This window comes from Artemia franciscana, chromosome 15 (genome assembly GCF_032884065.1).
Source record: "Artemia franciscana chromosome 15, ASM3288406v1, whole genome shotgun sequence".
Taxonomy (NCBI): Eukaryota; Metazoa; Arthropoda; class Branchiopoda; order Anostraca; family Artemiidae; genus Artemia; species Artemia franciscana.
In genome coordinates this window covers 41,675,063-41,690,585 of record NC_088877.1, presented here as the reverse complement: position 1 = coordinate 41,690,585, position 15,523 = coordinate 41,675,063, and the positions used below count along the sequence as shown (strand labels likewise).

The window sequence follows — 15,523 nt, the reverse complement described above, 5'->3', positions numbered from 1 at the left end:
CAAATGCTCCCTTTACACCCTTGCTAGTAGATTTCATAGCTTCAGCCTTATTTGCTTCAAACTGCATAAGCTGTGACTCGAGGACAAACTGGGTTGAGGACAAGATGAACTTAGACAAGCCATAAGAACGGAGTTTATCGATTGCCGAATAGGCCGCGTTCCATAGGCCACGTTCTTGAAAACATTTGTGGAAGACAAGATGAACTTAGACAAGCCATAAGGACAGAGTTTATCGATTGCCGAATAGGCCGCGTTCTTGAAAACATTTGTGGAAGACAAGATGAACTTAGACAAGCCATAAGGACAGAGTTTATCGATTGCCGAATAGGCCGCGTTCTTGAAAATATTTGTGGAAGACAATATGAACTTAGACAAGCCATAAGGACATAGTTTATCGATTGCCGAATAGGCCGCGTTCCATAGGCCGCGTTCTTGAAAACATTTGTGGAAGACAAGATGAACTTAGACAAGCATAAGCACTGAGTTTATCGATTACCAAAACCTTCTGGACATCTATATTATATACCTTTGTCAGAAGTGGCGACCAACAGTCTATGGAACTCTTAGTTTCATTTCAGGTAAGCGTCAAAAACGTTAAAAAATTTAAAAACGTTGTCAAGCACATTTATTCAATAAGTCTTAAAGGTGTTTTCGAAATCATTTATTAAGCCCAGGAATACAGGTCTTACCCAAATGAATCTCCTAATGGTACAATATAACCTGAATTTATTTTTTTCTGGTATTTTTTCTCTAATGTATATCTTCCATTAAATACTACTGCATTTGAGTTAAAATTAGCAGTCGATCGTGGCCCGATCAAGTGATTTATAAATTGTACCCTTGTTTAAGGGTACTGTCATAAGTTTTCTTGGAAGTGAGGGATTAGTGAATGCTGAACAATTGAAACGATTGGATTCAATCTTGCATTTTATTCCTATTTAAAGTTTGGGCCGCATCACGTGTTCCACAGGGAACTTCAACCTGAAGAGGCATTTTTAAACTAACTTTTTCAATATTTAATGCTTTATATTCTAAATAATTACTAATTAAAATTTTTAAATTTTATAAAATCAATGTTAGTTTACAACATTATTTCTATGGGAGCATTTTTGAAGTCTCTGTGCAGTAGTAGTATGGAGTTGAACACAAACTGAAATTTTCTGCCATTGAAATCTAAAGTTCTCAAATAAGAATACGGCCAAATTTTTTTTATTTTAGTTGCGATCGATGAGGATTTTTTTAACACGTGAAAAAATTTCAACAAAAAATTTGAGAAAAAGAAGAATAGAAGTAGTATTTTTGCCAAAAGTGTAAAACATGGTTTCAGAATACAAACATTTTTTTTCCTTTTTTGGTCTTTCTTGAGGATGGATGTGGAGTTGCGGAGTTTGATACCTCCTACTGATGCACAACACCCCAATTAGGGTCTAAAATCGTCCCAAATAAAAAATGTCGTCCTTAAAAAACAGTTGTTCAATGGCTCACCCATCCCGTGGTCTTACTTGATGTTCCTGCCAAAAACACACGACTTATCGCCTCTAGAACGGTCAGTGCTTGGCTTCAACATTGTAGATATACCGGTTAATGTATTATTTTTCCACCAAGATGCAATGTATGAAAATGTTAGATATGCAAATTAGGTTTATGGTTAGGTATGCAAATTAGGTTTATCGCTAGATTACTTTGATGTATGAAAACCGGTTTAATGACATAGTCAGTTCTAGAGGTTTTTTGTGTTGTTTTAGTTCTGAGGCTTCACTTTGTTTGAACATTAGTAAATTTTTCACTATTTTCGGCTGTAGAAATTAGAACATAGCGACGATTAAAAGGTAAAAGGATTTAAAGGTAATTAATTTTTTTTCTGTTTGTTCAAGTATCTTCAGAAAAAAAGAATGGTAAAATTCTAGTTAATTGACTTCTTGCTGTCTCGGAAAGGGGTTAGGTTAGGGAAATGAAACTTTTGGAGATGGGTCTACAGGCTAAAGTATGTCCCGGAAGGTATTTTGAAGTACCCACTTCCACTCCTTCTCCCTCTAGAGGGCTCTGAGATTCGCCTACATAACAGGTCTACATAACCTATTGAAATTTTGACAAAACAACATTTTACCTTAATTTTCAGTTACCAGTTGCCTTTTCTCTGCCTTTAGTTCTGAAAATGCAATTCCTGTTATTTGAGTAGAATTCTGAGCCATGTCGACGTTTTTTTTTTCAAAATTTAGGAAATGTATTTGCATATCTTTAAAACCTTATAAATTGGGATTGAGCAAAGTTGTGAAGCTGAAAACAATTTTGTTGTACTTCATTCAAGCAGAAGATCTTTTGCAAAGTTTCACTTTTATAACACCCATATTTTCAAAGGTCAGGGCCCTCTAGATGGAGAAGGAATAGAGGTGGGTACTTCAAAATACCTTCCTATGACATACTTTAACCTGTAGACTCATCCCTGAAAGTTTCATTTTCTTAACCTAACCCCTTTCCAAGATAGCTAAAAGTCAATAAATTAGAATTTTACTAAAAGAATAAATGAACAGGAAAGTATTTAGAAATTTTGAAATGACATGAAGTTAATTATAAACAGATGAAATTACCAAAGATGAGTCGTCATGCAACCCCACCCTTTTTTCCCCTGTATAGTAATACATGTTGGGACCCGCGTTTACACCACCTTTACCCGTCCTATCGCATTGTAAGGTGTAATACACATCTCCCTGGCGCGTTTTAGGACTTTTTGCTCTAGCGGATTTCTTGTGTTTGTTTCTGCGCCTTTTAATAGTGTTCTTTTCGCTTGCTGAAGGGCTCATTTTACGATAATTAGAGGTTATTTATCCTCATTATTTCTCAGCTAACATGCTGTATTCGGGCTAGCCTTCAAAAACACTCGTTTCTATTCAATACAGCCTAAAAAATGATCCCGTATACCCTTCTGAGCAAAGGGCTGCTATGGATAAAGGGTATGTCAATAGAAAACGTACTAATTGTATGAAGCCATTCAAAAGTATGATGAATTTTATCTTTTAGCCCCTTTAGCTTGGATGTCACAATAGACACATCAAAAGAATTGAATTTTGATGCTTATTCAATATACGTAAAATTCTTTCAAATTTAATGTTACCCGTTAAAGGTTGCGAGCCTTAAAAAAATTGTCCAATTTCTACAAAAGGGAGGAAACATCCCCACAACATCGAGTGATCTTAATGGAAATCGCACCATCAGATTTAGCATACTAGAGTATCCTACTGTAGTGCTTTTAAGCTCCTATGCATTTTTTTTTGCCAGAAGAAAGCTCACGGATGTGTGTTTATTTGTTTTTTTTTTGTTTTTCCTAGGGGAGATGGTATCGAAACAGTGATCGTAGAAGATCGAGAGAGGGTCATTTGATCGGAAATCAAAAGTTCTAGTGCCCTTTTTAAGTGGCCAAAATACTGGAGGGTTGCTAGCCCCCTCCCACGTGCAGGTTTTACCCGAAGTCTCCCAATCAAAATTTTGAGACAGCCATTTTTCTCACCATAGCCGAAACAATCTAATAAATATGTCTTTGAGGATTACTTCACACCCCTAAAGTCTTCGGGGGAAGGGCTGCAAGCTAGGAACTTTGCTCATTGTTTACATACAGTATTGGTTATTGGGAATTATACTGACGTTTACCAGGAAGGATTTTTGTGGCAGAGTGGGGGGTGGTGGTAAGTGGGAGGATCTGTACAAGGAGGAATTATTTGTGGGGGAAGGAAATTTTCCATGGAGGGAGAGCCAGATTTCCCAGCATCATGTAAAAAAGAGCAGAAACCGAATTAAAAAAAAAAACAATTTTTTTCAACTGAAAGTAAGGAGTAACATTAAAACTTGAAATGAAAGAAAATTATCGCGTATATGAGGGGGTTACCCCCTCCTTAACACTTCACTCTTTATACTAAAGTGTTCTATAGAACTTTTAAAAGAGCTTATTGTTCTAACTAAACGGCCTTGATTCTGGAGCCATTATTGAATGATTAGAGCAAAAAGCCAAACTGTAGCTTAAAGAGCAAGATATTCAGGATGGGGTAATCCCCCTCAAATACGTAATAATTTCTGTTGGTTTTGAGTTTTAATGTTGCTCCTTACTTTCATTTGAAACAACTTGTTTTTTAATTTAATTACACTAAGGCGCCTATAGGATCTACAAATCTATTCATAGTTAGCTATCCAGGTGAATACAAAAAAAAAAAGAAAGAAAAACCACTATATCAAATTGACATCTCAGAAATTGCTTGGGAATAAAGTTGGAACTCTTAGAGACTGTTTGGGGGGGTTAGTATGAAAGTGGACATCGAAATATGACTTTGGGAAGTAAGTTCAAATAATGAAAAAAACATTTTTTGCGTCTGGGTTAGCAAGTAAAATCACCAGTATCTCGGTAATGGCTGGCAGGATTGAGTTGAAACTTTCAGGTTGTGTGGGAAAAATAAGGGAAAGAGGCAGGAGGATCAAAATTTTGTTTTGGGAGAAGTGGCTAAGAGCTCTTTTGGTCCAAATTCACTTCAATGCTTTCATATTATAGCCCCCTACGGGAATTGGAACCTTTTTACATTTATGTAGCAAGGTAAATAAAAAACACCGTAGGGCACCTGGCTACCAAAACTCTGTATCCACAGCATCATTGGAATGTTTTGGGGTATCAGAATTAAATTTCAAGGAATGTAGAGGGGTGGGAGGGGACACTGGGAGAGAGGCTAATAATTTTTTTTCCTGATCCACCCAAACATTGTTTTTCAACAGAAGCCCCTATGAGAGCCATAATCTATTCATAGTGAAGGAACATGGTAAACAAATAAAAACCAAATGTTTCCAGATTATCAAAATGGTATATCTGCGATATCCTGGGAACAATTTTGGGGGGTCAAGTTGAAAGTTTTAGGGATATTTTAGGGTGTGGGGCAAGAGAGCCATTAATCTTGAGTTGGGGGAGGGGAAGGGTCTACAGATTTAAGTATCCTATCTGTTTTTCGTACTATGAACTCCTATTCGTTTTAGTATCTATTCTGGTGAAACAGTATGTGGAACAAAAGCAAACATGTGTATCCAGGTTACCAGGGTTACCAGTACTGTTATCTTACGAACAGCTTGGGGATCAAGGAGGGTTCTCAAAAGTGGGGAAGGGCCAAGTGGACTTAGAGGAGAGCCAGGGTTAAATTGAAAATAACCATGTATCTAAGCTATCAAAGTAGTATGCAAATAATCTAAAACCAAACCGACATACTGTGTTAAAACAAAGAAGAAAATCTCGCAAAAATAGCCGGTCCATGGCCTGCGGGACGGAAAAAAAAACAATCACACCAAAATTTGCCTGCATCTCATAAGACGTCGGGAGTGTTGAAAAAACGCTCGACATAATAGTTTAAAAAAGAAAAGCAAAACCCGAAAATCAGGAAAGATTAAAAAGAAAACGGTAAAAACGATATATGCAGAAGTAAAGCAAGTAGAAAATATTGTATTTGAATGAGGCACTTCCTTAAAACCTGACAAAACAAAAGAAGCTATTTCTTATATTGCTTCTGTGCTTCCTCATTCGATTGTAATACTTGCTATTTTTTTGTCGATGTTTTGGCAAATAAAACACACGGTTTAATATGGAACCAAAAGCTTATGGTTTAGTAGCCCTACTCGTGTTTGTGGTAATTTCTGTCTGTTTTCAGACTGATTTGATTATTCATATTCAGGTTTCATTTACTCACCTGATCTTTATGTTTGATCTGACTCTTCTGACTTGCTGTTCGTTTATCGTTTTGATTTATTCATCGATATCAACAATCTGTTCGCTTTAAGTTTGATTTTTTTTATACAACTCTGCTTCCGCTCACATTAGTTTTAGTATGGGTCTTTACTTTTCTTTGAACAACCCTCTTCCTTCTTTGAAAAAGACACAGAAGATATTTTTATCCACCATAAAAATAAATATCTCATTTATAACCAATTCGAGCATAAATCTGCTGCCATAAAAAAAATCCTATTCTAAATTTCGAAGATCTGTTTGTGAAATTGTTTTTCGCCTTTTAAATTTTTGCCTTTATGTTTTAGTTGTAGAATTCGTCACCATTAGAACTGTAATCACTCGTCGCTATTCTTTAATGTCAAGTTCTATAGTTTTTAAGTTAATAAATTCTTTACTTTTGAATTAAATTTGGGGTCTTAAAGCATCTCTTATTATTTTACAGAATCCTTAGGCAAATTTTTATTATGAGTACAGCATGTGAAGACGTTTTAGCTCTTGCTATTGAAGCATTTACTGAGACCTTTGGTGACGTAAATGGAGATATGGTCTATGGTTTTGCCCCAGGGAGAGTTAATCTGATCGGAGAGCACACAGATTATAATGATGGTTTTGTCTTACCTATGGTAAGTTTTTTCAGGTATATTGATGCTTGGCGTAGGCTAGTAATTATGTCAGTATTCTAAAATATTGTTCCTCAACATCAACTTCACTTGAAGACATAGAAACAAGAGTTGCGTTTGATTTCACAAAACTTTTTCAACTAACAAGGCTACTTTTATCGCTTTTAGCGTTTTATTTGCCAGAAGGTGAATACAGTGAAATAAGAAAGTTTGTCAGACTTTTGTAAATAGAACGAGAAAGTTGCTATTTGCCAAGAGAGTTGAAGTTGCTATAGCGTGAGCCACATAAAAATTGAGAACAGACAATCAGGTTCAGGAAGGTGAGGTCTGTAATAGTCAAAACAATGAAGAAGGCCAAAATCAACCCTTTGATGAAAATACTACACCTCTTGCTTCCTTTTAGCATAGTCAATGTAAGTTAATTTTAGGGGTTACCTCAAACAAATTGCAATAGTTTTGATTTTGGTATCATTCGAACCGGAAGAAAAATTTCTATAAACAAAAGTTTCTGCTCTTCAGTGAAAGTTCTTGCTTTTCTTTATGGTAAATCTGGTTCCTTTATGGTATATATTTGCAACTCCTGTAAATAATAACTGATTTTTTACATTATTCAGTCAATTACATTATTCAGTCAAACATTACATTATTCAGTCAATTAGGCTGAAAAATTGCTTAGATGCTGATAAATTTTTAGAGTAACTTAGAATAGATTTTAATAACTCAGCCGTCCTGGCTGAGTGGTTAGCGCGCTGGCGTGGGAATTCTGTGTCCAAGGGGCACGGCTTCAATCCCAGTTGTGACCAATTATTTAGTTTGGTATGGGGGTCAGTGACGTGACTCTGTAATCTCAGCCAGAGTCGACCCAGCTCTAAGTGGGTACCTGGAGAAATCTGGGGAAGGTAAGTAGGAAGGGTGTGTAGCAGAGGATGGCTGGCCCCCAACCCCCCATTGCACTTCCTGGCTGAAGGGCCATGAAACGGAGATCAGCACTGCCGGTTTGGACCTTAAAGGTCTAGTGCCGTCTTACTTACTACTTACTTAGAATAGATTTTAGGTATAGAATTTTTTATTTTTTAACTATTCAGCTTTTTTTTTATTACTTTGCTTGATAAGCGAAAAGCCTACCAATATATGCGACTTTAAAGACTGATCTCAAATTGCCTAATTGCCAAGCACTTTAATCTTGTCAGAAGCCTGCAGCTTCTGTGTTTAATTTTTTCGTTCCTAAATTCATAGCGCCAGGTACATTCAAGTATCTGATATGCCACTACTCTTTTACATTGATCCATCACGTACTGTAAATACCTGTTGAAGCTTGTTCCAATGGAATTGACAGAGCAAATTCTGCGAATTACCCAGGAAGATGGTTCCGAATCGAAGTACAACTTCGGACGAGGCTATTCATCAAGTACTCTGTTCTCAGTGAGTCAACCTTAACATAATCTGTCTGAGATGTAAGCTTTCCTGTCTGCCTTATCTGGTGGACAATGGGGAAAGTATGGGAAAGTTCTACAAGAGGAGATAAATTCATGTGCTTGCAACAATCGTGGATAACGACTGAACCTGCCCCGTTAGGTGTAATTTTAGATCTTCTAAACTGGTATTGACAACATTTCCAAGCACCAGCATACAGCTGGCGTCCATATTAAGCAACGGGTTAGAGAGCAAGACTTGTACGCTGGGTGGGAGAAGGCTTCAGCAGCAGAGTGATGGCTTTGGTGAACGATGAAGGTTTCTTCAGGAAGCTCTCACCCAATCAAGGTGAGTCTCCTAAGGGAGATCTATGAAGAAGTAGACAATCGGAAGACACAACCTGTCGACTTTCTTTATATTAACATTAACGATGACGTAGTTGAGGTGTATGCTTCACGCTTTTGATCGGGAGATCAGAACTTTCTTTGATTTTGGATCATTGTAATTGACCATCAGTACTTTTCAAAATTCTGAAATATTCGTCTGTAGGGAAGTTTGTGTTAGGTCTTCATGTTATTGGGTGGTGACGTGGGTTGTGCTGTCCTTGGTAAATTGAGAAAGAGAGCTTACTAGGCTTGATTTTGATGAAATTGTTAAATAAAATAAAACCAAAGAAGAGCTATCCCATTTTATTTATATAAATATGGAAAATCATAGGTTGAGAGGTAATACCCTGGAGTCCACTTGTTTTTACCGGATGCTTGCGAGAAGGGAGCACTCCAAGAACAGCCAGCAGAAAACCAGAAAAAGGAAAGCTCTCAAAAATTTTTGGAGATGTACGTCGACAAGGCGGGTGCGGAAACACGATAGGTGTTACCGACCAAGAATGAGCAATATATCGATTCTGCTGAAATTAGACACACCCAATCGATTGGTTAGAATCATATAATCCCCTTCTTTCTTGACATTTCCTTAATTTTTTCACCCACTCAAAACGCGTTGTAATAAACTTACCACCAGTTTAGCCGACCAAAAAGTGTTAAATGCACAAATATACCATAGCCGAAGATCGTCACATAGCATCTTTTAAATTGTCAACTTTTGGATTGCTGAATATCGCACATAAAGTATTCTATCTAAAAAATATCACTTTCCATCATAACCTGCAGAAAAGATTAAGTGTCATATAACCATTGATAGAACTATGTACATAGGAAACCTTTTTCTCAAAGAAACTTTGAAGGAGGCTCAGAAAACTTAACTAAATAACCGGTCATTATGACATTTTATGGCTAAGATTCATAGTCTCATTTTGAGATTATGGCAAAATCCTTTAAGTAGCACTTTTCCAGGAGGCCTTTTAGCTATCTCGCATTTCCTTTACAGGAAACAGGTTTATTTGCTCGGATGGTTGAATTTTATAATGAAATTGGTAGAAAAAACAAACGAACAAAATTATCATCCCTCAGCCCATTCCGCATGCTCCGATGTAAAATTGAATTTCACTGGTAAATATATACGAGATTCCATAACTGAGGTACCGTTCATCAACTACGCGTTATTACTACGCGCTATTATTAAAAAATTGGGGCTATTGAGAAGGGAACATGCAAAGAGAACAAACAATTCTTCATAGTGTGCTGAAAAATTGAAGTTAACACATTGTGTGGGCACTTCCACTGTACCCCAAAGGCACACCCATTTTTTTTTCTTTTCCATGCATTTCAACATGTGTCACTCTTGTTTGAACTTAATGCTCCTAAATTGAATTAACGCTGACAAAAAAAAAAAAAAAAAAAAAAGAAAAAAAGAAAAATCCACAGGAAATATATAATTTTGGCTAAATATTTGCTCAGTTTGGGGGTAAAGTATGGTGGAAGTACCCACAAAATGTTTTGACTATATTTTTTTCCTTTTTTTTAACATTTTTCCTTCTCAATAGCCCCAATTGTGCACTAGTACCCTCACTTTTAGCCTTAGAATATAGGCTTATAATTTGTAAAAGACTAAAGAAAACACTTGGACTACAAAATTTTAATTTATAATATGCAGCAAGTTGCTACAATTGTTCTCGCATCCATGGTATTTACTTAGTACTTAGGACCTCCCTCGCCGATCGGCACATATAGCGGCAGCGATGTATCTCGAGGATGATCTCTCTTGTTTCTTCGGCCAAAGATTATCAAGGGATGATCTTGAGAGCGCTGCGTCTTTGTGAAGGCTACGTTCAACTACAGCCTTCTGTTGTCCGTGGTGTTAAACTGTGGGAGATATCTAACACCAAACATCTTGAAGCAGGCGATTGTTGTCCATTCTAACCATGTGTCCCCAATATCACAACGGATCTTTACTTTACAATCCCTTGCTCTTTACGCTAAAGTTTTTAATTGTTTTGAAAAGCAGAATTGTAGCAAAGAGTCAAACTTTAGCATAAAGAGCAAGGGATTGCGGAGAGGACAACCCATTTCATATACGGAGTAATTTCTGTTCGTTTTAAGTTTTAATGTTGCTCCTTAATTTCAGTTAAAAAAACTAGTTTTTTATGTAATTCCTGAACGTTTTTGAATTAATGCATGTTTGATTTTGGCTCTAACAAACTTTTATATTCTTAAATTTTTATTATGTATATGAGGGGGTTTGTACCCTCGTTAATACCTCGCTCTTTGAACTAAATTGTAAGTTTTGTCCCAATTCTTTAAGAATGACCCCTGAATCTGAGAGGCCGTAGAGTAAATAGTTGAAATTACTAAAAATACTATAGCATAAAGAGTGAGGTATTTATCTCCTCCTAAATACCTCGCTCTTTATGCTAAAGTATTCTTAGAACCCCTCATATTCGTATATAATCTCTGTTCGTTTTTAAGTTTCAATGCTACTCCTTGCTTTCAATTGAAAAAAAACTTTTCCATGTTTATTTTTTCATTGTTTTTTTTTATAGTAATTTTAGGAAATCCTGCGACCTTTTCATTGAATTTCTGGTCCCCCATGACATATTTCTCCAAGGAAAGATCCTCCCACATAGCTCCCTTCCCTCAACCCCACCCCCAAAACCAAAAGAAATAACCTGAAAACACTGTACACTTCCCAGTAACCATTATAATATGTAAACACTGGCCGAAGTTTGTAACTTGCAGCCCCTCCCCCAGGGACTGTGGGGGAGTAAGTCATTCCCAAAGACATATTTATTGTGGTTTTTGACTATGCAGAACAAAATGGCTATCTCAAAATTTTGATCCGTTGACTTTGGAGAAAAATGAGCGTGGGAGGGGGCCTAGGCGCCCTCCAATTTTTCGGGTCATTTAAAAAGGGCACTAGAACTTTTCATTTCCGTTAGAATGAGCCCTCTTGCGACATTCTAGCACCACTTGGTCGATACGATGACCCCTGGGAAAAAAACAACAAATAAACACGCACCCGTGATTTGTCTTCTGGCAAAAAATACAAAATTCCACATTTTTATAGATAGGAGCTTGAAACTTCTTCGTTCCTACTACAGTTCGTTACCACGAACTGTTTGAAAGAAAATAATTCGGTATTTCGGGGCTTCTGACATTATTACTCCTTTGCGGAAGTTAGGCTCAAAATTGGAAAGGGATTATATTTTTTCTCTGGGCCCCTTCCACCTCTTAGTTCGTTTATTTTCCCGTTAGTTTTCACCTGTTTTCGCTTTATAGTTGTGTTATCTCTTAGCAGCTCTTTCGTTAGTTGAGTTATGGTTGTCGTATATATGTTTTATCGCTCGTATAGATGTGTTATTTTCAAATTATACTCCATAATAGAGAGGCTCCGAACACCCAGCATTGTATATTAAGTTATGAATTTGACTTTTTTTCTAACGTGACCAGATTCGTCCTGCGCCCTGCGCCCTTTTCATTGAATTTTTCTTCCCCCATGACATATTTCTCCAAGGAAAGATCCTCCCACATAGCCCCCTCCCCTCAACCCTACCCCCAAAACCAAAAAAATCCCCCTGAAAACGTCTGTACACTTCCCAATAACCATTATTATATGTAAACACTGGTCGAAGTTTGTAACTTGCAGCCCCTCCCCCAGGGACTGTGGGGGAGTAAGTCATCCCCAAAGACATAGTTATTATGGTTTTCGACTATGCTGAACAAAATGGCTATCTCAAAATTTTGATCCGTTGACTTTGGGAAAAAAAGAGCGTGGGAGGGGGCCTAGATGCCCTCCAATTTTTTCGGTCACTTAAAAAGGGCACTATAACTTTTCATTTCCGTTAGAATGATCCCTCTTGCGAAATTCTAGGACCACTTGGTCGATACGATGACCCCTGGGGAAAAGAAAAAAAAAACAAAAAAACAAACAAACAAATAAACACGCACCCGTGATTTATCTTCTGGCAAAAAAAAAACAAAATTCCACATTTTTGTAGATAGGAGCTTGAAACTTCTACAGTAGGGTTCTCTGATACGCTGAATCTGATGGTGTCATTTTCGTCAAAATTCTACTACTTTTAAGGGGTGTTTCCCCCTATTTTCCTAAATAAGGCAAATTTTCTCAGGTTCGTAACTTTTGATGGGTAAGACTAAACTTGATGAAACTTATATATTTAAAATCAGCATTAAAATGCGATTCTTTTGATGTAGCTATTGATATCAAAATTCAATTTTTTAGAGTTTTGGTTACTATTGAGCCAGATCGCTCCTTACTACAGTTCGTTACCACGAACTGTTTGACTATTGGCAGTTTAGTCTTCTCTTTAATGAATGTGTTGTTGATGTTGTCCGTCCAGTTGATTTCAGTAATTCGTCGGAGACAATTATTTTCAAAACTTAGGATTTTTTTCTCTAGCTCATAGGATTTTTTCTTCTCCGCATTCATAGATCATTTTAAGTTATATTTGATATCCAACAAATTTGAATTTTTTTAAGACTCAGATATAAATGTAACAGGTGACATTCGTGTAACAGATAACAGTCACAGTAACAAATATAACAATGTAACAGTCATGACAGGTGAAAAATACGTTCACATAGAAAACGAAGCATCATCAAACATTTTCAAAAAGGGATTTTAGTTCCTCTTTCTAACTTTTTTAAAGTTCTTTTTATGAAGTTATTTTGAACCCCCCCCCCCACGCACACACACTTATTTTTAGTCTGACTTATAAGAACAAAAATTATATACAAACAAATTTATGATTTGCTTTTTCAATCCTCATATCCTCATGAAGTTCGGCTATGAATATAAAAAGGAACAAAAATTAATTACAGAAGAGTTTTTCCAAATAAAAGGAAAAAACAAACAAAAATAAAAATTTGGACAGGAACAACCGTTTAATAAAATAGCCCTTCGCCCGGGGCCTGTGGGGGGGGGGAAGTCACCCTCAAAGACTTAGTTATTAGATTTTCAGACTATGCTGAACAAAAGGCTATCTCAAAATTTTGATTGGGCGACTTTGGGGAAAAATGAGAGTGAGAGGGGAGCTAGCTGCCTTCAAGCATTTTTGGTCACTTTAAAAAGGTACTGGAACTTTAGATTTCCAATCAAATGAGCCCTCTCCCAGCCTCTTACGATCAATTGTTCGATATGATCACCCCCGAGGAAAAAAAAACAACAAATAAACATGGATCCGTAATATTTCTTCGGGCAAAAATACAAAATTCCACATTTTGATAAGTAGGACCTTGAAACCTCTACAGTATGTTTTTCTGGTATGCTGAATCTGATAAAATAATTTTCATTAAGATCACTTAGTGGTTTGGGGTGTTTCACCCTTTTTCAAAAATAGGGAAAGTTTTATTCAAGCTCGTAACTTTTGATGGGTACCATTAAATTTGAAGATCTTACATATTTTGAATAAGTATCGAAATTCGATTCTATTGATGTATCTATTGTTATCAAGTTATCAACTGTTATTAAGTTTTTAGAGTTTCGGTTACTCTTGAGTGGTATCGCTCCTTACTTACAGTTCGTTAAGTATTTAAAAACAAGTATTAATATTGTAATGCAATACTGAACCTGTACTAACATTTCTAAACTGAAAAGTTAACATTCTGTATGTAATTAATGCTCTTTTTTGAAAAGATCTTTAATCAAACAGTTCGTGGTAACGAACTGTAAGTAGGGAGTAACCCGGCTCAATAGTTACTGAAACTCTAAGAAGTGGAATTTTGATACCAATAGATACATAAGAAAATTAGATTTTTATGCTGATTTAAAATATATAAGCTTCATCGAGTTTAGTCTTACCTATCGTCCTGCGGCGGCACACTGGGTTTGACCTTAGCTTGGTAATACGGGACCCAGAGATCGAATCATGCTGCGGCAATGCACTGCAGGGCCGACACAGGGACCTTAGTAGTCAAGAAGCGTCGTTAATCTGATACAATACAGTCAGTCTTACCTATCAAGATTTACGAGCCTGAGAAAATTTGCCTTATTTTCAAAATAGGTGGAAGAATCCCCTAAAAATGGTAGAATCTTAATGAAAATCACACCATAAAATTCAGCATATCAGAGAATTCTATTGTAGAGGTTTCAAGCTCCTATCCGGAAAAAATGTGGAATGTCTTATCACGGATGCGGATGCGTGGTTATTAATATTATTATTTTTTTTCCTGGGTTGACCATATTGACCAGGTGTCCTAGAATATGGTGAGAGAGCTTTTCTGAAAGGAAATTAAAAGTTCTAGTGCCCTTTTTAAGTGACCAAAAAAATCCATGAAGGAATTTCTTATTGGGGAAACGGACATTTTTATTAAGGAGGTGCCGGATTTCCCAGCAATATTTAAAAAGCGATCAGAAAAAAAAAACAGTTTTTTCAACTGAGAGAAAGGAGCAACGTTAGAACTTGAAACAAATAATGGCGAAAGAGCTGACTTGAACAGAAATTAAAAGTTCTCGTGCCCTTTTTAAGTGACCAAAAAAATCCATGAAGGAATTTCTTATGGGAAAAACGGGCATTTCTATGAAGGAGGCGCCGGATGTCCCAGCATTATCTAAAAAGCGATCAGAAATTAAAAAAAAAGAAAGTTTTTTCAACTGAAAGTAAGAAGCAACATTAAACTCAAAACGAATAGAAATTATTACATATGTCAGGGGGTTCGCCCTCTAGTCAATACCTCGCTCTTTACGCTAATTTTTTAGTACTTTGAAAAGAGCTATTCATTCCAATTAAAGGGCCTTTGTGATTAAGGGGTCATTCTTAATAATTGGAACAAATTTCAAACTTTAGCGTAAAGAGTGAGGTATTGACAAGATGGCGAGCCCCCTCATAAACGTTATAATTTCTGTTCGTTTCAAGTTTTAATATTGCTCCTTTCTTTCAGTTGAAAAAACTTGCTTTTATTTAATATTGAATAAAAAAAAAGTTTTTTTTAAATGACAGTAAGGAGCAACATTAAAACTTAAAACGAACAGAAATTACTCCGTATATGAAAGGGGCTTTTCCTCCCAAGGGGGCCTAGCTTAGATTTTGTCCCAATCCTTTATGAATGACATCTGAATCACAAAGGCCGTAGAATAAATAGTTGAAATTACGAAAAATACGTTAGCGTAAAGAGTGATTTATAACGAGGAGGTAAACCCCTCATATGCGTAATAATTTTTATTCGTTTTAAGTTTTAATGCTGCTCCTTAATTTAAGTAGAAAAAACTTTTCATATTTATTTTTCCATTGCTTTTTCAAATTATGCTTGAAAATCCTGCGCCCCCTTCATTGAAATCATCTTCCCCCATGAGAAGTTTCTCCATGGAAATATCCTCCCAAGTAACCCCCCCC

At 36.4% G+C, this 15,523-nt stretch overlaps 1 protein-coding gene across 2 annotated transcripts in view; it reads left to right on the top strand.

Annotated features, from left to right (window-relative positions):
- The first annotated feature begins 1,706 nt into the window (after nucleotides 1-1,706).
- Nucleotides 1,707-15,523, top strand: part of LOC136036487 (galactokinase-like) — a 54,153-nt gene continuing 40,336 nt past the window's right edge. The window contains exons 1-2 of one of the 2 annotated variants that reach the window (XM_065718752.1): nucleotides 1,707-1,845; nucleotides 6,189-6,369. In XM_065718752.1, coding sequence (XP_065574824.1) covers nucleotides 6,211-6,369 — 159 coding nt within the window. In that variant the 5' untranslated portion in view covers nucleotides 1,707-1,845; nucleotides 6,189-6,210. The remainder of the gene's footprint in view (nucleotides 1,846-6,188; nucleotides 6,370-15,523) is intronic. The other variant, XM_065718753.1, reaches the window with a different exon arrangement.